This window comes from Ceratotherium simum, chromosome 12 (genome assembly GCF_057802395.1).
Source record: "Ceratotherium simum simum isolate JZ-2026a chromosome 12, ASM5780239v1, whole genome shotgun sequence".
NCBI classification, from domain to species: domain Eukaryota; kingdom Metazoa; phylum Chordata; class Mammalia; order Perissodactyla; family Rhinocerotidae; genus Ceratotherium; species Ceratotherium simum.
In genome coordinates this window covers 14,292,530-14,313,126 of record NC_141911.1, presented here as the reverse complement: position 1 = coordinate 14,313,126, position 20,597 = coordinate 14,292,530, and the positions used below count along the sequence as shown (strand labels likewise).

General features: G+C 38.5%; 2 protein-coding genes across 5 annotated transcripts in view; one reads left to right on the top strand and one right to left on the bottom strand.

The window, feature by feature from the left end:
- GALNT7 (polypeptide N-acetylgalactosaminyltransferase 7) overlaps positions 1-8,689 on the top strand; it is a 144,301-nt gene extending 135,612 nt beyond the window's left edge. For all 4 annotated transcript variants that reach the window (XM_014789883.2, XM_087437421.1, XM_004433493.3 and 1 more), the window contains 3 exons: positions 1,589-1,687; positions 2,394-2,522; positions 6,259-8,689. In XM_014789883.2, coding sequence (XP_014645369.1) covers positions 1,589-1,687; positions 2,394-2,522; positions 6,259-6,396 — 366 coding nt within the window. In that variant the 3' untranslated portion in view covers positions 6,397-8,689. The remainder of the gene's footprint in view (positions 1-1,588; positions 1,688-2,393; positions 2,523-6,258) is intronic.
- A 7,222-nt stretch (positions 8,690-15,911) lies between these two features.
- HMGB2 (high mobility group box 2) lies at positions 15,912-18,596 on the bottom strand. Its single transcript, XM_004433494.3, has 5 exons — positions 18,432-18,596; positions 17,717-17,886; positions 17,294-17,439; positions 17,046-17,220; positions 15,912-16,458 (listed from the first exon to the last, which is right to left on the bottom strand). The coding sequence occupies exons 2-5, from the start codon at positions 17,864-17,866 to the stop codon at positions 16,297-16,299; spliced, it is 633 nt and encodes a 210-aa protein (XP_004433551.1). The 5' UTR covers positions 17,867-17,886; positions 18,432-18,596; the 3' UTR covers positions 15,912-16,296.
- Between the last annotated feature and the right edge of the window lie 2,001 nt (positions 18,597-20,597).

Below are 20,597 nucleotides of genomic sequence, written 5' to 3'. Positions count from 1 at the left end.
TCCTCAGACTTGCTGCAGGCATGCTTCTGCCCCTGCCTGGAAAAGCCAAGTTAGCCTCTGCATGCATGGCTGACTCTTATATAGACCTCACCTCTTCTCAAATGTCACCTTCTCAATGAGATCTACCCTGCTGTCCCTCAAACACTCCTAGCGCCCCGCCCCTTAACTTGCTTTTCTTTTCTCCATGACACTAATCACTTCCTAACATATCTATTATGCTTTTTGCTTGTATTCTGTCTTTCCTCCCTGGAATGTAGCTCGGTGGGCCAAGGTTCTTTATCTGTTTTGTTCACTCGTGTATCAGAGCCTACAACATACCTGACCAATATCACTTAATATTTGATGAGTAAATAAAGGCGTGAGTGAATGAATTGTCTGTCCCCCCTTTACAACCTCACCCCTGAATACATCTTCAGTTTAATCTCTCTCCATTCTGGCCCCTGCACCGTACACTTCATTGCTCAGCATTCCCTGCACGTTCCAGGGTAGACCCCTACCAGTTAAAAAGCTGTCTCCTCGGCCCAGTCTTCAGAGTTCCTCCAGACAGGGTGAAAGGCTCCTTTCTCCACATGCTCATCCCTCCATCCTGACTGATGCTTACCCCTCAGACTTCCTACAGACATGAGTGTCCCGGAACATGACTGACTTCTCTTTGTATCTTCTCAAGCTCTTATCGTCCTAGGTGCTCAGTCAGTATTTGCTGACTGATTGAATGAATAAAACATTTTATCCAAATACTATAGTAATTTATAATTGAGATATAAATATATAGTATTTCCCAAAAGGAAGAAGGTTATTTTTATACAACATATGCATTCCAAAGATGGAAACCTGTGTTTACTTCTCACCTACATTATCCATAGTCAGAGAAAGTCTGACTACCTGACCCATTTGCCCTAACCTTTGCCCCGTAGGCCCCTGGAGACAGCCACCGAAAGTGGGCAAGTTACCTTACAAATGCAGTCTGGTCTAGACATCTAGGGCCAGTGTGTGTTATGTGGTTAGGTAACTTTAGTCTATTTCCTTCTCATTCACATGAATTATCATGAATCTGAAATTGTACTTAATGATATCTTTTTATTTTTTCTTCTGTGGTATCTTATCAAAATCGATAGGCCAATGCCCTTAGTTGGAATGAGCCCATTCCAGTGTTGACTTCAAGACCATAAATGATTTCAGAGATGACTGGTGTGCTCTAAACTACTCAAAGATTGACAAAACCATAATAACCTGTTACTATACACACTCAGATTTCCACTGTGAACTGCAACATTTACATGACACTCTTTTACTTTGATGTTAGAGCTTATTAAAAACTAAATTGTTGGGCCGGCCCCGTGGCTTAGCGGTTAAGTGCGCACGCTCCGCTGCTGGCGGCCCCGGTTCGGATCCTGGGCGCGCACCGACGCCCCACTTCTCCGGCCATGCTGAGGCTGCGTCCCACATACAGCAACTAGAAGGCTGTGCAGCTATGACACACAACAATCTACTGGGGCTTTGGGGGAAAAAATAAATAAATAAAATCTTTAAAAAAAAAAAAAAAAACTAAATTGTTGCCTGCTTTTTAGTTCTTTGTTTGTTTTTTTAGATCAGAGGCTTTGAAACTGTTTACTGCATTGACAGCATGGGAAAAACAAATGGAGGCTTTGTTGAACTAGGACCCTGCCACAGGATGGGAGGGAATCAGGTAAATAACCATACTTTTGTGTTTAAATTGGTCTGCATTGAGAGCTGCCAGGCTTATTGATCACAGGGTTTAGTTTGGTTTTCAATTTGGTAATTTTGTTTGTTTTGATAAAGTAAAACATTCTGTAAAAAAGTGACAATGCTAAAACATTTACATAATTGAGGGGAGATAATAGCAATATCGGTTTTTACATAAGCAATCAGAATCTAGAACTTATGTCTAATATAAGAGATTAGAATATATTTTTGTGTGAGTTTATAAGCGTGTAAGCTTAACTCGCTAACAATTTTATTTGCAAATATTTTTCAGTAGTCCACACTTTTTACCTGATAAGCTGGAATGTTACAGCCAGTAATGTATATTTCACTAATACATTTTCTTACTTCCTTATGTGGGTATTTTTCTTGTATCCAATTTAGATTATGAAACATTATCAGGTCTCTTTCCACATTTTCATTTGCTCACATTGTTGGTACACAATAAATATGTGTTCATGACCCATTCTATATCTAAGAGGCTAAAAAACATAATTCTTTAAGTGTTAGTAAGGGTCTTCACAAACATCAAAATGAATATAATTCCTCTCTAAGTTACAGAAAAATCAGATAGTCATTAAGTTTAATTACAGCAGTTAAGTTTGTTTTATATTTTTAATGTATATCAGCAAAGAAGGTGCCTCTCTTATTTTTTCTTTTTTTTTTAATAGCTTTTCCGAATCAACGAAGCTAATCAACTCATGCAGTATGACCAGTGTTTGACAAAGGGGCCCGATGGATCAAAAATTATGATTACACACTGTAATCTAAATGAATTTAAGGAATGGCAGTACTTCAAGGTATTCTGCATTTCAACTTCTGAAATAATATTATATGCTATTTCATTTTAATAACACCTATCATGTGGAATTTAGATGTATAAATCTTAAAACCTGCATTCAAATTGACTTGCATTTTCCTCTCATTTAGTCATTTGTTTTCCTGAGCACTGAATGACTCATTGTTCCTTAATGAAACATCACTTTTATTCTCTGTTGCAATATTGTCATGTAATGAGGTCACAAGATGTCCATGAAGACCCACTGCTAATTTCAGTAACACAGGAAAATCAGTGTTCCATGAGGCAGTCATTACCTCATTGTTCTAATATCAAAATCTGATTTTTCAAATCTAAATGAGTCACTCATTAAAGTAAAAGACATATATAACATAACCAATATTGCGTTTATATTTCAAGTTGTCCACCAGGTGGCGATAGAGACAAACAAATAACGCTGTTGGAACTCTAGTCCTTCACAGCTTCCTTATCATTGTTGTTTGCTAAATACAACAGGATAACTGTTGCCTGTTGCTTGTTTTAGAGGTCATATTTAGTTATTCACTTGACTCTGTGGGAGCAGTTTTTCTGTTTCAGCTGTGAACATGCAAAGGTCTGTGCCAAGTTGAGGATTCCAACACATTAATGGATTTATTTTCAAAGTCTAGACTTGGCTAAAACAAATCAATTTATTGTGAAACAAAAAGTTGGGAAAGCTGCCCCAGACTGAAAGAACCTGGCAACCCTCAGCTTTCTTTACTCATCAGATGTTCGTTATCATACCCTGTCTGTCATACAAGCACTTGTTTGTTATGTAATGATGATATTATTCTTAATATTTCCGGTTATCATCATTCATAGATAATTACTGTGAAGTGGTAACTATGTGTCAGTTGCTGATTTTCTCTTATAACAAGTTAGGAAGGAAAAGATTAACATAAACCCTGGAGAACAGAGCATTTATTTCCACAAAGAAAGATGAATTAATAGCAATAAATGATAGGAGTCAGTGAGAACAATATTAGTAAAATAGTAAAAGAAGGCTAGCAGACCAGAAGCCACCATGAAGAAGTAATGGATAAAAAATGGAATGTACATATTTTAGATATTTTAAAGGACACAGCACTGAATATACATTTGTGTATCAGACATTACCAAATATTCACTGGGCCCAAGGATGTGATGACTTCAAAAAATAGCTAACGCACATCATACCATAATGGCAGAGAAGGAAAAAAATGCAGAAATAAAAATAAACAAAATACCATAGGACAGCAAAAGAGAGATTAATAGGAGGAATTATTTCTTATGAGTTTCATATAGGAAGTAACGTTGTACCAGGTCTTGAAGTACAAAAAGGCTTTTCATGGAGGATAAATAAGAAAACTGAGTGAGTAAAGGCACAGCATGAAAGTGTGTAGAGTTCTAGGAATCACATTTCCTTTGGTATTCCTAAATTGTACTCCATATGAAAGAACATTGAACTTCATTTTGTAAGTTTTGGAGAGCGATTGACATTAGTTAAGGTGTTCCTCAGTGATAGGAAACAGTGGATACTTTTAGGAAAATAATTCTGGAAGCATTGTGAAGTATGAACTGATAAGCAAGGAGATCAGCTCAATTAGGAGTTCTAAAATTTTTCAATCTCTAGGTTCCCTTTACACTCTTGAAAAGTATTGAGACTCTCCCTAGACAGATTTTGTTTATATAGGTTATAGCTAACAGTATTTCCTAAATTGGAAATTAAATCTGAGAAATTTATAAGTATTTATGTATTAATTCATATAAAAGTAACAATAATAACTATTACATGTTAATATAAATAATACTTTTAATGAAAAATAACTTTTTCAAAAAAAGGTGAGAAGAGCATTGTTTTTTAGTTTTGCAAATCCTTTTAATCTCTAGTTTAATAGAAGACAGCTGGATTCTTATACATTGCATTTAATTTGCTGCACCATGTTGTTTTAGTTGAAGTGTCTGAGGAAAATCCAGCCTCACATAAACATGCAGTTGGAAAAGAGGGTTAATTTAATAGCCTTTGCAGAGAATCGTGGCTATTCTTTGGTCCCACACCACAACTTGATAAGTGGTAGTTTCTTAAAAGTTATTTGCAATGTATAGAACCTGAAACCATATCAGTGAACATTTTTGTCCCATGTTACATTGAAATCCATTGGTCTGTCTTACACTTTGAATGGATCTTTTACCTATATGTGCTTTTGTAACATCATGCATTGCTCGTTTGGAAAATTTTGGTTCACTAAATTGTGTAGATCTTCCAAATGTGGACACATTTCATTATATAGTGCCAAAAATCACAACTATAACCACTGATTTCATCAGAAAAGTCTTTAAATATTGTGAAGCTGTCAAGTTCATGGTGGTGGATACAAGTTTTCCAAAACTCTGATTTTTGCTTGAAAACTCAAATTTTATCATGGCAACAAATACTGTCAGGTTTGTGTTTTTTGTTTTTTTGTTTTTCTTGAAGTAACAGTCGCTTCATTTTCAAGAAAATGTCTACTCAGTTCCAAGTTTGAATAATCAGTTTGTTTATGAGTTGTCCATTCAAGTCAAAATGACATTCCATGAAGAAAGCAGCTAGTTCAACTCTCAAGTCAAACAACTGCGGAAGTGCTTTCCCTCAAGATAACCATTGTACTTCACCATACGGAAGTGCTTTATGTGTACTTCTCATTTTATCTTATAGAATTTTTTTTTTGATGAGGAAGACTGGTCCTGAGCTAACATCCCTTGCCAATCTTCCTCTTTTTTTGCTAAGGAAGATTAGTCCTGAGCTAACATGCATGCCCATCTTCCTCTATTTTGTATGTGGGACCCCACCTCAGCATGGCTTGATGAATGGTGCATAAGTCCGAGCCCGGGATTTGACCCTGTGAACCCTGGGCAGCCGAAGCGGAGCACGCGAACTTAACTACTACGCCACTGGGCCGGCCCCTTATAGAATATTTTAAAAAGTATTCTCAAGGGTCAAGATTTAATAAAACTAATAAGTTTTACTGCTTCATCAAGGACATTGTTAAGTGAAACTGGCATTTTCTTTTTTAATTGAGCGTGGCCATGAAGAATGTGACTACTAGCACAGTTTTGTGTCACTGCTTGATTTATGCTAAGACCCCAGCAGTTTTACCCACCATTGTGTTTACACCATCAGTATAAATGTCAATACAATGAAAAAAGCAAATGGGATCTTTGTATTGTTATGAAAAGAATTTTGACCTTACAGACCCAATCTTAGCTGGTCTAAGCACCATACTCTGAGAAACCCTGAACTACACTGAAGAAACCTACAACAGATAATGGGGGCTAACCTACAGCAGCTGCAGTGGGGATGGAAAAGGATATATACTAGAGGCATAACTATCGGTCCTACATGATTGCTGCAATATGAATGAAGGAAGGAAAGTACAGCATGAGATGCCTCTATCCTAAGGACTGGAAAGCTAGTATTGTCATTAGCCAGGATATGAGCTAGGGAAGTAGGTTTGGAGGGGAAGATGATGAATTTAGGTTTGTATACATCGGATTTGAGGTACCAGCAGTGCATCATGACTTAACAATAAAAGGACTTAAAGACGGACAATCAAAAGAAATCCAAAGTCTGGGTCTGATTGGTTTAAGCCTGTCTAATTTGCTTGAATTATCTTCTTATGAAAGCCAGGTAATGACTTCTTCTAATGTCAGTGATATCAAAACAGTGCAAAATTAAAGCTTCTTTTTCCTGTGTTTTCCAGAACTTGCACAGATTTACTCACATTCCTTCAGGAAAGTGCTTAGATCGCTCAGAGGTCCTGCATCAAGTATTCATCTCCAATTGTGACTCTAGTAAAACGACTCAAAAGTGGGAAATAAATAACATCCATAGTGTTTAGAAAGAAGAAAAGAAACCAATAACCTACCTACTGACACATAAATTTATACAGGACTGAAAACCGCCTGAAACCTGCTGCAACTATTATTAACTCTGTACAGCTCCAAACCCAGAACCTCCTGATCAGTTTGAAGGACATAGATAAACTGTGATTTTACGATAACATTATCATCTGCAGTTACTGTTTACAAAACTGCTTTTACCTTAAACCTTGTAGATGTTTACATCTTTTTTTGTTTTGTTTTAAGCTGATGTTGGTAATTTGTGCATTTAGCTCGGTTTTATTTAGAACAGAGTTAAAAGCATTGTTGTCTTCTTTGGGATTACACTCAGGGGTCTGAAAGGCAGTTTGATTTTTTTTTTTTAAACACACTTGAAAAAAGGTTGGAGTACCAGACTTTCATATATAACTTGGTGATTATCAACCTGTTGTGTCTTTATTTAATTTTACATCCTTTTGAAGCACTGCCACAGGTTATTAGCCAAGGTGGCCTTCCTTCACAGTCATGCTGCTTTTTGAAAGGTGAATTTCAACACATTTAGTGCCTCTTTCATTTCTCAGTATATATTTCAAGAGCTTTTAATGAAATTTATAGGATGGTAATGACGGAATTGTCACCTTGTGAGGAATACTTTTACTACTCAGAAATGAATTTATGTGCTACCATTTGCTCTGAAATTGAATGTTGTATGGCTTGAAAAAGAAATGACAATATGGAACATGCCAAGGCTATTCCATTGGGTTTGAAGATTGTATGGCATTAACTCCCTTACTGGCATTCCCAAGGCTGTCTGTCAATACCAACTCCTCTGATAGCAAGGGGATCTACCAACTAGAGAAAAATTGTCCGCTTACATTTAGGATTTCTTTTCTCCAGTACCTGTCACTATAGAAAACTATAAATAATTCTCAGTTTTGAAACCTTGAAACAGGGGTAACAAAAACAACAAAACACCACTGTAAAAACATCAAAGGGTCATCCTGACCAAGGTAAGAATTTCCAAGCCCATATTAGATTAAGCCTTACAAAACTCCTGTGCATTATAACCTAAGCTGTGCAACTTATGACGCCACGAGTGAATGGATGTTTCATTTGTATCTTCATCCAAATGAAATTCCCTGCACATTTTTAAAATTTAAAAAAGGCTATTTAAAAATACAGTTCATTAACAAATATGAACTCCTTTCTTTTAGAGTAGGTGTTAGTTTCCTAGTGTTTCTTAATTTTTTTTAGGAAGCATATTTCTATTAGTATTTTTCCAGTTTTTGAAAAGAAGACTTGTTTCAAGTTAAACATTTATTAAGACAGTATCTACTATAGGAAAACCAAATACTGCAAGTGGTCAATTAGATTTTAAGTTCTAAATAAATTGTCTTTTATTACCCAAAAGATTAAAATGCTATGTTGAGTGCAAAATTTTAAAAAAATGTGATAAGGTGGGGAATGGCAAATAAATTAAGCATTTTTGATCCTATAATCATGATATCATTACAATGAAAGGAATTCACAAACTACTGCTAGAGGGAAATATTTTTAATTAAAGCTTAAAAAAGACAAAAACTACATTTGTTTAAAAGAAAAGCCTACAAATTTGTTTCTTCCAAGCTTCACTCTTAAATTTGGAGAGTCAAAGTTAAACATCCAAAACAAAGTTTTATTTATAATTTTGAATTGTCAATTTGTATTTTGCTACTGATCTGTGATCAACCATTTTAACTTTCATTCATCTCTAGGGATGTTTAAAAAAGAATACATTTATATGCTTATATAATTACAAAATAAATCAACTATAAAAAAGAAACTAAGAGAATTGGTACTTTACTTGTGTGTTTGCAAATAGACTCCATTTTCCTTGTTGAGTAGATTATAACCTTCTTAACTATGCATAGGCCTAAGAAAGGTGGCACATAAACTGTGCATGTAAATTTTAAATGGTTATTTGTGCAATTCATTAAGATACTCTATGAAAGTGATTCTATATGTTGAAATCAGAAACCTTACCAAACACAAAAAACATCAGAAGCTGCTGCCATAATGACTATTTTCTACTGTAGGCTGCTTTGGAAATAATTCCCATGTCCTCGCTTTGTAAGTTGATAATATCACTATGCATTTCTACACATTTTATAAATTTGATTTATGCAGATTTTGATACACTGTATGTTTCTGTAGAAATTGTATAAATATTCAAAATTTTATTAGGGATAAATTTGAGAAGTTTATGTATATCTTAATTCTGGGTTGCTTGTTTTTTAGGTGAGAAAAAAATAAAATACTGTATTTTAATCCATGGTTTTTTTCAGTATTTGTAATCATTTCTAAATCTAAACACTACACATTTGAAATAATTATTTGACTTTATTGTTTACAAGATACATTAACATAGTACTAAAATATCATAAACCATGGTTTTAGGTTGAGTATGTGCTTGAGTGTTGGTTAGAATTCTCCTTAGTATGTGCTTACTCAGAGTTTACCTATCCGTAGGAAGGAAACAGGTTTATTTTTACCTCTGGTTGTTTATGTATAGTCTTTTTTTTGTGTGTGTGTGTGAGGAAGATTAGCCCTGAGCTAACATCCGATGCCAATCCTCCTCTTTTTGCTGAGGAAGATTGGCTCTGGGCTAACATCCGTGCCCATCTTCCTCTACTTTGTATGGGATGCCACCTCAGCATGGCTTGACAAGCGGTGCGTTGGTGCACGCCCAGGATCCCAACCGGCAAACCTGGGGCCCATGCAAGCGGAGCGCACACACTTAACAGCTACGCCAGCGGGCTGGCCCCAGTAATTTTTTTTTAAGTCATTTATCCAATTATAAAAAACAACCCCAGCAACATATATCTTTCTTGTCAGTGTATTCTATATAATTGCCTATTGAAATAAAAAATTTCTTTAAGTCAAAATTGTTTACAACCTAACAGATCAAGTGAGTAAAGAGAAGGGAAGCCCACCAAAATGAAGTTAGAAATAGGCCATAGGACCTTGTGGCACAACACGTGACATCTCAGAAGACGATATGGCTGCTAACATTCCAGTATATGGCTGTGTTGATTTGGGAATCTTGCTCTCCACTGACTGACTTGGCTATTGTCATGTCTTTCAATTCTCAGCTGCTGTGCCTAAGAAATTTGAAAAAGTAACATAGCACCAGACTGGAGAAAATGGGAGCTCACTTATTTCAGATAGTCTTTCATGGGGATCTTGGAGTATATTTCATTTCTGGACAGAAAAAAGAATCCACTTATAATTCAATGGAAAACATGACAAGTACCTGACCTGAGCCAGACACCAGTAGGCTTGTAGTTTGGGTATGTGAAAATTAATCCATGTGAAAGCACTTTTAAAAAGTATTGAGGACTATGAAAATGCATATTATTCATTAGAATCAAGAAAATGGACAAAAGTCAGAATGATTTAGGGGGACCACTATCCCTGGAATTAGAGATTAAAGGAAGGACTATCTCTAAACTAAATTCAATAATTGCTTTGCAATTCTCATTTTTAAGATTTTGAAATGCGCATGATTGAGGTTGGTGGATTTGTTTTCTAAGTGAATCAGGCCTAGGGCCCACATCTGAGCAGAGGTGGGCTGAAGGGTTCCTTAATTTTCATAATAGAATGGTGTTGCAATCTGCTCATCTGAAGAGTAGTATAGTATGGTGTACTTGTCTGTATTCGAATCTCTATTCCACTACAAATTGTATGACCTTAGGCAAGTTATTTAAGCTCTATGCCTCAGTTTCCTCATCTGTAAAGTGGGGAGAATAATAGTGACTATTTCATAGGATTGTCATTAGGATTGAATGAGTTAACGTAAAGTGCTTAGAATAGTTCCTGCATAAAAATTCAGGGTAATATAAATGTTAGCTATTATCTGGTTTTAAAGTCTTAAAATCGGTCTTTAATCGGAAGAATTAAGACAGCTACACTGCAGACCTTCTATAAAGGCTACATGCATAGGTACCTATGTTTCATATATGAGATATCATTAAGTGAAGAAATGAAGCTCAGAAGTTAATCTTCTTAAACTGGGGGTGAAATGGTTATCCATAAGGAAATAAATTGTTATCTCTACCTCACACCATTCATATAGCATGTGTAGAATGCAGTTTTCAGTGGTCTAATTTAACCCCTTAGATAGAATTAAGTGCATCTTAAAGAATATCTAAGATAGTGTATTCTTTAAATTATCTTTAAATGAAATTTCTCTTGGGCTTTTGATATGAGCAAATAAACTCTAGCCATATTAATGATTAAGTGCCCAAAACAAAACTAAAACTTTCCATAGAAAATAGAGATGAACAGACTTCCATATCTGGCCATGACATAGTAATTAGTATTGGACTTATCCTGCTGTCCTAAACCACCATAAAACTGGACAAAATATACGCAGCAACTGTTTTCACAAAGTGGATAACAGGCAAAGCAGACTGTGATACTTGAGAGAAGAGACACAAACAAGGTGAACCACAGGTTCACCATGTCTGTCTGCCTGGGAGAACATTCCCAATCATGGTACAGGAAAGTGGAGCTCAAACAGTGGTGATATCGTGGAGGAGGCTGAGAGTGGGAGTTTGGGGCTGTTGAGACAGCTGGAATTTACAGGGCAGGTTACTGGAGGGGAGTGCACCTGCATACCAGGAGACCTGTACAGGAATTTTTATAGCACTGCCATTTACAATAGCAAAAACCCCAAGAACAACCTAAATACCCATCAACAGGAGAATGGATAAATTGTGGTATAATCATACAATGGAATGTTACACAGCAATGAACGTGAATGAACTAGTTATAAACAAGTCAGTAGGATAGTGTTGAGTGACAAAGGCAATTCCCAAAAGACTTCATTCAGCAAACTTTTTGTAAAATCAAAAGCAACTAAAAGTAAACATACGATAAGTCATACATTTACGTGTGATAGAGAGGTTAAATAACTTGTCCAAGTTCACAAATTTAGTATTGGAGTCAAGGAAATGAACAACTCCAGTACTCAATATTCCCAGAACCCTGTGGGAGGAATTTCTATTTGTGTTTTCCATGTAGCTGCAGTTTTCCTCTCCACCTTGACTGTCAAGAATTTCAGAACTGAATCTGATACTCTTATCATAGAAGTATGTTAACCCATACATATTGTTATATATACTTTCAGCTAATATTTTTTGGGTATTTACTATTTCTTGCCACCAGGATAAGTGTCTTAAATGTATTGCTTTATTTAATCCTCAAAAAAAAAAAAATCTAATTTTCCAAATGAGGAAACTGAAAGGTTACATGTCTTGTCTGATGTTACCAAACCAATAACAAACAGCCCTATTCAAATTCGGATCTGATTCCCAAGTGTAAGCTCCTCGTTACCTCACTCAATTTCTTTCATAGCTTTGTTTTTCCCTTTGTATGTTTGTATTTTAATTTGTTCTTTGTATAAGAACATCTTTGTTGGAAAAATGTGGAGAATCAAAGAATAACACATAAATGTGAATGAATTATGGTTTTACTCTTACCTGCTGCCCTCGGACGTTGTCCTAGTTGACTGCCACGTCTTGCCCGACAAAAGGAGATTGGATCAGTTTATAGAAAGCTGATTTCCAGTTCTGAAATCTGATGCTACATATCGCTTAAAAGTTATTTTTCTTTCCATTTAATGTGACAATCTAAATGTACTCCAGAGTCACTACTCTATAGATATGGTAACTCTTAGGATGAAGCTCACTAAAAGAGAAGTCTGCACTGTCAAGTCCTGAAGAACAAATGCCCAGGAGCACAATGAAATTCCATTCAAACCTCAGAAACGTCTATATTTACCTTTACAATAGGATAAGAAGTTAGATGAGTTTCCAATCAGGGCAAGAAGGGTGTCTTAGACAACGATAAAAACAATGCTTAGCTAGAAGGCATACATAAACTTTTATCAACAGCCCTAACTCAAATATCAATAATCTTATATTTACCTACATTATTTAACTTATAGAATTGGCAAACTGGTGACCCTTGGGCAGAATCTTACCTATAGACGTGTTTTCTTTGACCCTGACATTTGAATTCATTGCCAATATTTACGATTCAGATTTCACATTTTAAAATCTAGATTTCTGGTTCCACTTGAAAATTTGGGAGATTTGGGAATCCTAGACCCACATTCCCATCCAGCAACAGGAGTGAGCTAAATAGTGGCTGTCCCCTTTATCTTGGCCATTTGTTTACAAATATGTATAGAACACCTACTATGTTTCTAGCACCAGGTATAGAGCAGTATACAAAACAAAAAATTCACTGCAGTTATTGAGCTTACTCTGTTGAACGCTCCTCGCTTCATCACATCCAGCCCTTTTCCGTCTACTCTCTATAGGTCTTTGCATTTCCTGTCAACATCCTACCTTTCTCTAAAAATGTCAGTCTCCAATACGAATCACATGAGAACTACTGCAAAAATGGCTTATTTCTAAAGAGATGTGTTTTGTTTTAAAAGGACTGGATGCTATGCAGTGACACAGCTTCTTTAGCTTTCTTCTTGCTATTCCAAGAAATAAAATCATTACTGCTTTGTAAAACATTTTTAGTGGCACATGTAGTAACAAAGTCAGGTTTAAGATAATGCTGTATTTGTACTATTCTAAGTCAAGCTTATGACTTACTACTTACAGTAAATGATGCTGTTAAAAAGGCTTACAAAAAGGCATACTGCCATCTATTAAGCAAGTTTGCAAGTGACTGCTCTGATATGTAACGGACCTTAGGATCTTCTAACCCAGCACCTTGCTTTTGTAGATTAAAAGCCAAAAGTAGTGGCTGCCAACTGGAAAGAAATAAATTTGATCCCTACCTCAGTCCTTGGACCAAAATAAATTCCAGAAGGATCAAAAAATTAATAATTTTAAAAAGAAAACTTTCATAATCTTTGAGTGGGCAAGGCCTCCCAAAGCCACTAAATTAATAGATTTGCCTACATAAAAATAAATCTTTGCACAAAAAAGGCATCAAGACAAATGACAAAGAGAAAAATATTTACAATGCATGATATAAAGGGTCATTTTCCTTAATTCCCACAAATTACTAATAAAAAGACCAATGAGACAGAAAACCACAGGAAACACAATGGCTCCTATACATAAAAATGTTAAACTCATAATAGGATGAACCATTTTTTATATATCAGAATAGGAAAGACTAAGAAGGTTGAGAACTATTATGTTGCTGAGATGAGCAAATACACACTCTAAAACATTCATCACTGTGGAGTATATACTAGTACAACTTATATTGAGAGCAATTTTGGCAGCCTTCATTAAATTAACAAACACAAGAACAGTTTCCAGCATATACCAAGTACAGGTTTTAGCTATTATAATTAGCAAACTTTAAAATGTACAAAATTTTAAACGCTTTTTATAGGACTTTTTGAAGTTACATACAAGGATATTCACAGCAACATGATTTTTAGAGCAAAAAAAATACAAACAACATAACTTTCTTTAGGGAACTGGTTAAACTATGATCTATCCAATGGGATACTATGCAGATAGCTATTTAAATAAATGTGGCAGCTCTGTTGTACTGAGAGAACAATTTCTAAAATGATGAGAATAAGGGGCAGAACTATATATTGTTTCCATTTGTGTAATATCAATATATATACACAGACATGTATGATTATTTATCCTTAAGTCTCTCTGGAAGGATAAATTACTGCATTATTGGGGTTGCCTCCTGGGAGAACCAGGTAGCTGTGAATCAAATAAGGATATAAACTATATACTGCATAGCCCTTTTACGTTTGCACCAGTAAGATATGACTTTTTAAAAGAAAAAAAAGGGGGGTTTTCATAAATATACCCCTAAGTACTGGCTGGTCTGGGATAGAACCTAATTCTTACCCCTATTTCAGTATTTTCAACACACCCACTCCTTGAAGTCACCTAGTCTTGAAAACTTACTGGTCTTTTTTCAGAGGGATTTGAAATTTTGATCTACATTTACAAAATATCAAACATGAGGACTCAAATCCTGAGCTTTTTCTGGAACAGCACTTGATTAAAACAAAGAATGAGTTGTTCTTAGCTTAGAAACTTATATCTTACATAAAGAACAGAAGGAAAGCAGTCACAAACTCCCAAAAAGGTGACAAGGAACCTGATAGGTCTGCCTCATGGGTCTAATTGATAGATTTAGAAATCCTTATGGAAAACAGACCTTTACTCCATTTCAGGTTTAGAAACTCCTACTCAACATCTCTTCTACGCACTAGGTAGTCTTTTAAATATTTTATAACATTCTCATTTAATCACTAACAGTGAAGAAGGTATTGACCCCATATTACAAATGGGGTGAAATAAGCTCAACAGTACAGGTCATGCAGCTAGTATTTAGTAGAGCTGGGGAACTGGGATCCAGACCTAGGTATGTCTCTAAAATACACTAACCCCCAATTTTTTAGTGTTAAGTCACCTAACACCATAAAATATTTTTTAAAATACAAAATTAGTTTTCATTTTATGATCAGCAAAAGCCCCAAATTTAAATGTGTAACCTATTAGGATATGATTAATAGAAGGCAATCATAAAGAGGTTTGAAGATTTTGAGTCCATTTGCTCTGGTAATTATGCTAATTCCTCACTTCCATTTAACAAAACTTTGGTTAGTATTTCCTGTTTAAGAAATGAAATAATCCTCACCAAATATTTATTCCAAATATGGCATAAGACAGACAACCAAAGCTCCCATGGTTAGGTAGTAAGTATTTTGGCAACCATTTTAAAACTGGATGGATAACCAAGATTGTCAGCTTTAACTAAGAAACTACCAACAAATAGGTTTCTTCTGTAATCATTTAGCCAACAGATGGTCAACTTTCACTAATAACCTGATAACCATTTGCAAGTTATCTTAATTCAAATACAAGCAACTGCTTCCTCAAATGAGCATTTCTCAAATAACCGCTTTACCCTGTATAAATCCTAGTGAAATTTAGTCAAATCATGGGAAATCAAAATAATCATCTCAAATGCTTTCTTAGGTAAGTTACACATAATTCTAAAGCTTAAGACCATACTGATTTTTAAGATTTTACTCAAAATTCATTCTGGCACTCTACCTTTAACTAGTTCATTATCAACAAAAACTTAACTTTGTTACTAATGATGTTTAAAAGTTTCTCTCTTTTTTTAGACATAAACTGCCTCATATTAAAGACAAAGTTTCCCTCAAGATAGTGGCAGTTAAAAAAAGGAAAGAGACCTAAGTTAGCTAATAAGGGAACAGAAATATCAAGCACAAAACTTACTCATTTTGTGAAACTGCATAAATTTTTAAAGTTCATTAAATTCCAGATCTGATTTTAAAGAACACTTTGCAAATATGAATATGGGCATGTCTGACTTTCTTTTAACCAAACATTTTACTAAATCAACTGTGTCTAAGAACTATTAGGCAGAAATACAAAGAGTTGACACAGTTCCAGACCATAAGTGGTTTTTAAAGTGAAAGTTAACTTAGCATATAAGACAAAGACAACAGAAATAATATACATAATTTTATTACAAAATTTTTTTTAAAAAAACAAAATGCAACATTCTAAAAAAACTCAAAATTTACTATTGATACTAATTCCTACAAGTCTGCTGTGCTACCATACACAAGTCAAGAAATTAAAGAAACCATTAAATATTTAGAAACATTCAACATCAGAAACTTTAAAATCTAACTGTATGTAGTAGCCCCTCAAAAAGCTACAACCTGAACTTTTAAAAAAGTATTTTCTCTACAAAGAATCTTATCAGCTATACAAAAATCTGTACAGTTTTTATACTGAAGCTAATATTGAGCTGCACTTGAATTCACATTCTTAGCAAAAATAATTGCCTGAGCACACACGCACACCCCACACACATTACAGGATAGCCATTTATTCTTCATCCTCTTCCTCTTCCTCATCATCTTCATCTTCTTCCTCCTCTTCCTCCTCCTCCTCATCTTCTGGTTCATTCTTCTTCTTTGAGCCTGTTGGCCTGCCAGGGCCCTTCTTTCCCACTTCACTTTTGCCCTTGGCACGATATGCGGCAATATCCTGAAATATTGTCAAAGAAATAAAATCAGCATCCGGAGTCATTACTCAACTGTGAAAACCACTAAGTTGTAAACAATCTAAGATTATTGACCAATAACCCTGGTGACAGTTTAGAAAGGTATTCAGAGTCTCAGTTGAGAGCATTTGTTCCCTCCAGGCGTTAGGAAGCTAATGATGCAAAATGATGGGAGTCCTATGAGATCAATGTCAGTACTCTCACTACCAATATCCGTTTACCCCACACAGCCCACCCCCTAACTTCACATTTTAGATATATCTACATAAAATACATTGGCCCTCTGTTGTTTCAAACCAAGAGACCTACGTAACTACAAATGAGTCTATATGCAGAACTCTACCAGGGCTACAAACACTGGTTTCAGTCAAATGAAAGGAAGTTCAAATAGCTTGTGTTGCTTAAGTGTACAATTCTCCTTACGCCTTTTCAAAACATAGGTGACAACCATTAAAACAAGACTATCTAAACTTCCCAACTCTCTACAGTTTATGCCTATTTCTATTTCTAACATATTTAGAAAATATCTACCTAATATTAACCTTGGCTTTAAAACAGTAAGACAATCTACCTTTTCATATTTCTCCTTTAGCTTAGCTGCTTTCTGTTCATATGGTTGTTTATCTTTGGCTGACTGTTCAGACCACATTTCACCCAATTTTTTTGCAGTATCCCCAATGGATAAGCCGGGGTGTTCACTTTTGATCTTTGGGCGATGTTCAGAGCAAAACAGGAAGAAGGCAGACCTGAAAGGAAGCAACAGAGTTAAATAAACTGAAAAATCAAGAGGCAATTTGATGGATTTAAAAATAAACTTACGGAGGCCTTTTAGGAGCATTGGGATCTTTTTTCTTTCCTTTCTTATCACCTTTGGGAGGAACATAATTTTTCATCTCCCTGTCATAGCGAGCTTTGTCACTTTTTGCCATATCTTCAAACTTTGACTTTTCCTTTGCAGACATGGTCTATCGGCACGAAAAAAGTAAAGACACAGCAAAATTGTAAGCTATACACGTTCAAGAGAGATCAAGCTCATCTTCAAGGGTCACATCTTCCTTGGTTTACAGCACTTTTCTGGAGTAATCTTAAACAAAAACCTAAAAGAGCCTGCCTAAAACTCTAAGTAAAATATTTGGGCGACTCATCAGGGTAGGAAAGTTGAAGGTTGTAAGTTAACTCCCTGCTTGAAGTCTTGGCCAAAAAACACATCTGAAGACCCTCAGCCCTGAACTCTTGCCTCACCTTCCATCTCTCCGAACACTTCTTGGAGAATTCGGCGAAGTTGACGGAGGAGTCCGGGTGCTTCTTCTTGTGCTCCTCCCGGCAGGTCTGCACGAAGAAGGCGTACGAGGACATCTTGCCCCTCGGCTTGTTGGGGTCTCCCTTACCCATGGTGACGGAGCGGCGTCCACCTAGCGGGGAAGCCGGGGGCGGGCGCGACGGGGCTCAGCTTCCCGCCCAAACGCTCCCCCCGCCCCCGCGGCGGCCGCCAGCGCCCGGCGCCCCCGCCAGCCCGCCCCGGGCGGCCGCCGCGGCGCCGCCCCCGCGCACACGCCCTCCGCCCCGCGCGCCCGCCGCGCGCCGGCCCAGGCCCTCCCGTAGGCCGCGACGCCGCCGCCCGCCCTGCCCCGGGCCCGGCCGAGGCCGGGAACGCCGCCCTCCGCACCCGCTCCTGACAGAAACGTCCCCGGCTTCCACGGCGCGAGCCCCACTCAGAGTTGTCGCCTCGCAACCGACATTCAAAAAGCTACTGGAACCGGGCCCGGGCGAGCTTCCCGCCCTCCCGCCTGCCCCGACCGCCCGCCCCCCACAGCCCCCGGCCCTCACCGGCCCGCACCCCAGATTCCGCCCACCGACTCGAACCCCGAGAGCCACAGCGCCCAGTCCGGCTAGAAGGCTAGGAGGGAAGGGGGAACAGCAGGCCCACGAACCCAAGAGGGTCGAAGGGGATTCTTGCCTGGGGGTAGCTTTTCCTCAGAGTCCCACGGAGCGGCCGGACCCGACAGAGACGCTTCCTTCCAAGGGCTCCGGCGTGAACTGGTTTCTCGCTAACGCAATCCTCAGCCTCTTGTTTTGCAGAGTTCTCCGCGCCACGGCAACTTGACGAGCCGGGCCACAGGCCACACCCCCGCCTCTCTGATTGGCTCTGGTGGCTATTCAAACTCAGAGAGGCCCCGCCCCCTCTCCACGGAGGCCTCCGATTGGTCGGTATCTCGCCAGGCCCGTCCCCTCGGCCCCAGCCTAGCAGGTTCGGTGGGTCGCCCAGGTCGTTAACTCCCAGACCCGTTAGAACCGGTCAGGAGAGGAATGCACTGCTCGATCCTGATTGGCGGTGGGAAAAGGGTTTTGAAAAATGGCGGGCCCAACGCTGACTGGCTAGGGTGGTAAACGGGGGGAGTGGTTGGCCCGAAAGGGAAAGCCCCGCCAGATTTAAAAATACCAAAACGAGAGACTGGGGGTTGTTCTCAAGGGGTTGGCGGCGGCGGCTCGGTTTCCTGGCGCTAAGGTAACAGAAGCAGTCTGCTCTGCCCCTTCTCCGCCCACAGTCCAGGTCCTCTCTCTCCTCCGCCCCAGCTCGCCCCGCAGCGTTGTCTCCCCCTGGGGGCTGTGGCCGCCCTGCCCCGTCCAAAGAATAACAAACGGGCAGAGGCTGAGGAGCTTGCCCTACGGACCGACAGCTCAGCTCCGCCCGTGGTCGCTGAGGCCGGGGTAGAACCTAAGGAAGACAGAGGTGGCGGGGACCCTGGGAAAGGGCGCGGGGGGCGCGGGAGGGCAGCCGTTCGCGCCTCTCCTGGGGTGTTACAAAACGACCTTAAAGTAAGGCGCTTCCCGCCGGCGGAGTTTCCCTCAGAAGGTCCCTCCCCGCTCCCTTCCCCCTTTGTCTCGGTGTCAAATACAGAAAGGTAAACAAGGGCGCCCTCCGGTCCGGAAGGGGAGGAGGCGGGTGGCGTCTCCGTTGGCCCCGCCCCCTTCATCCGGGTCCGATTCCGGCTGCGCTCGCCTGGCCCAACCCCGGGCACACTCAGCCGAGCGCCGGGCGGAGAGGTCGGACCCGGGGTGGCAGCCCCACAGCTGGCCTCGCTGTCAGCTCGATATTCACTGCCTCGTCCCTGTAATGTGATACTTTTTAAAAAAAACTTTTCAATACCAAAGATCCCTTTTGAGACCCCCATAAAAGCAATGAAAGCTCCCCACCCCCAATTGCATATATTCGCCAAACTGCATACTGCAACATTTTACAGACGCCTCCAAGTCGAGGTTAAGAACCTCCGGGTTGGTTCTAGTTAGAGGGCGCGAAAGCTACCTTAACTGCTTACTAGCTTCACAAGCTGCGTTTCCCAAGGTAGGAGGACTTTCACTGACCTCTTAGTATGCTATTTCTATGGTGTAGTTTTGAGGACTGTTTTTTCCTATTGGCCCATAAATTGCACTGACAGTTGGTTTCAACAGATTTTAAATATTATTTTTTCTCAGTAAGTTCGCTGGCACTTCTTAGACTATGTGCTCCTATGTGGTTTGTATAAGGTAATCATAGTCAATAGTAACCCACAACCAGCAGCTATTTATCTAGATGTGCTAATAAAAACTAGGTTTTTTTAAAATGTATTTTCCTTGGAAACGAATATCGATTGCCCAACATTGTGCATGTACTAATGACAGTGAATTTAAAAATAAAAAGTGTAATGCATTAGTGATCTGTTTATTGTTGTCTGAATAATGTAGTATGATTTACTTTGTTGATTTGGATTTTTGTGTGCTTTTATAGCACAATTGTTAACTGTGACCTCATTTGAGAATAGAGGCATTGCAGATGTAACTGGTGAAGATGAGGTCATACTGGAGTTGGGTGGACCCCTAATCCAGAATAACTGGTATCCTTAATAATAAGGGGAAATTTGGACACACACAGGCCTAGAAGTAAGATGATGTGAAAAGACAGGGAGAAGCTGGCCATCTACAAGCTAAGGAGAAAGGCCTGGAATAGCTCCTTCCCTTACAGCCCTCAGAAGGAACCAGACCTGCCCACACCAATTTCCATTCTTTACTCCATTACAGCAGAGAACAGGAAAACATTTCTATATTTAATCTACTTTTACCGTAAATGCCAAGACTTCACTCTCAT

What these genes read in the sequence shown, in the direction of transcription:
- HMGB2 (XM_004433494.3), bottom strand. Translation starts at nt 17,866, where the DNA reads ATGGGTAAGGGAGACCCCAACAAGCCGAGGGGCAAGATGTCCTCGTAC. An exon ending in AATGCTCCTAAAAGGCCTCC is followed by an intron (nt 17,221 to 17,293) that starts GTAAGTTTATTT and finishes GCTTCCTTTCAG; the next exon opens with GTCTGCCTTCTTCCTGTTTT. An exon ending in TAAAGGAGAAATATGAAAAG is followed by an intron (nt 16,459 to 17,045) that starts GTAGATTGTCTT and finishes ACAATATTTCAG; the next exon opens with GATATTGCCGCATATCGTGC.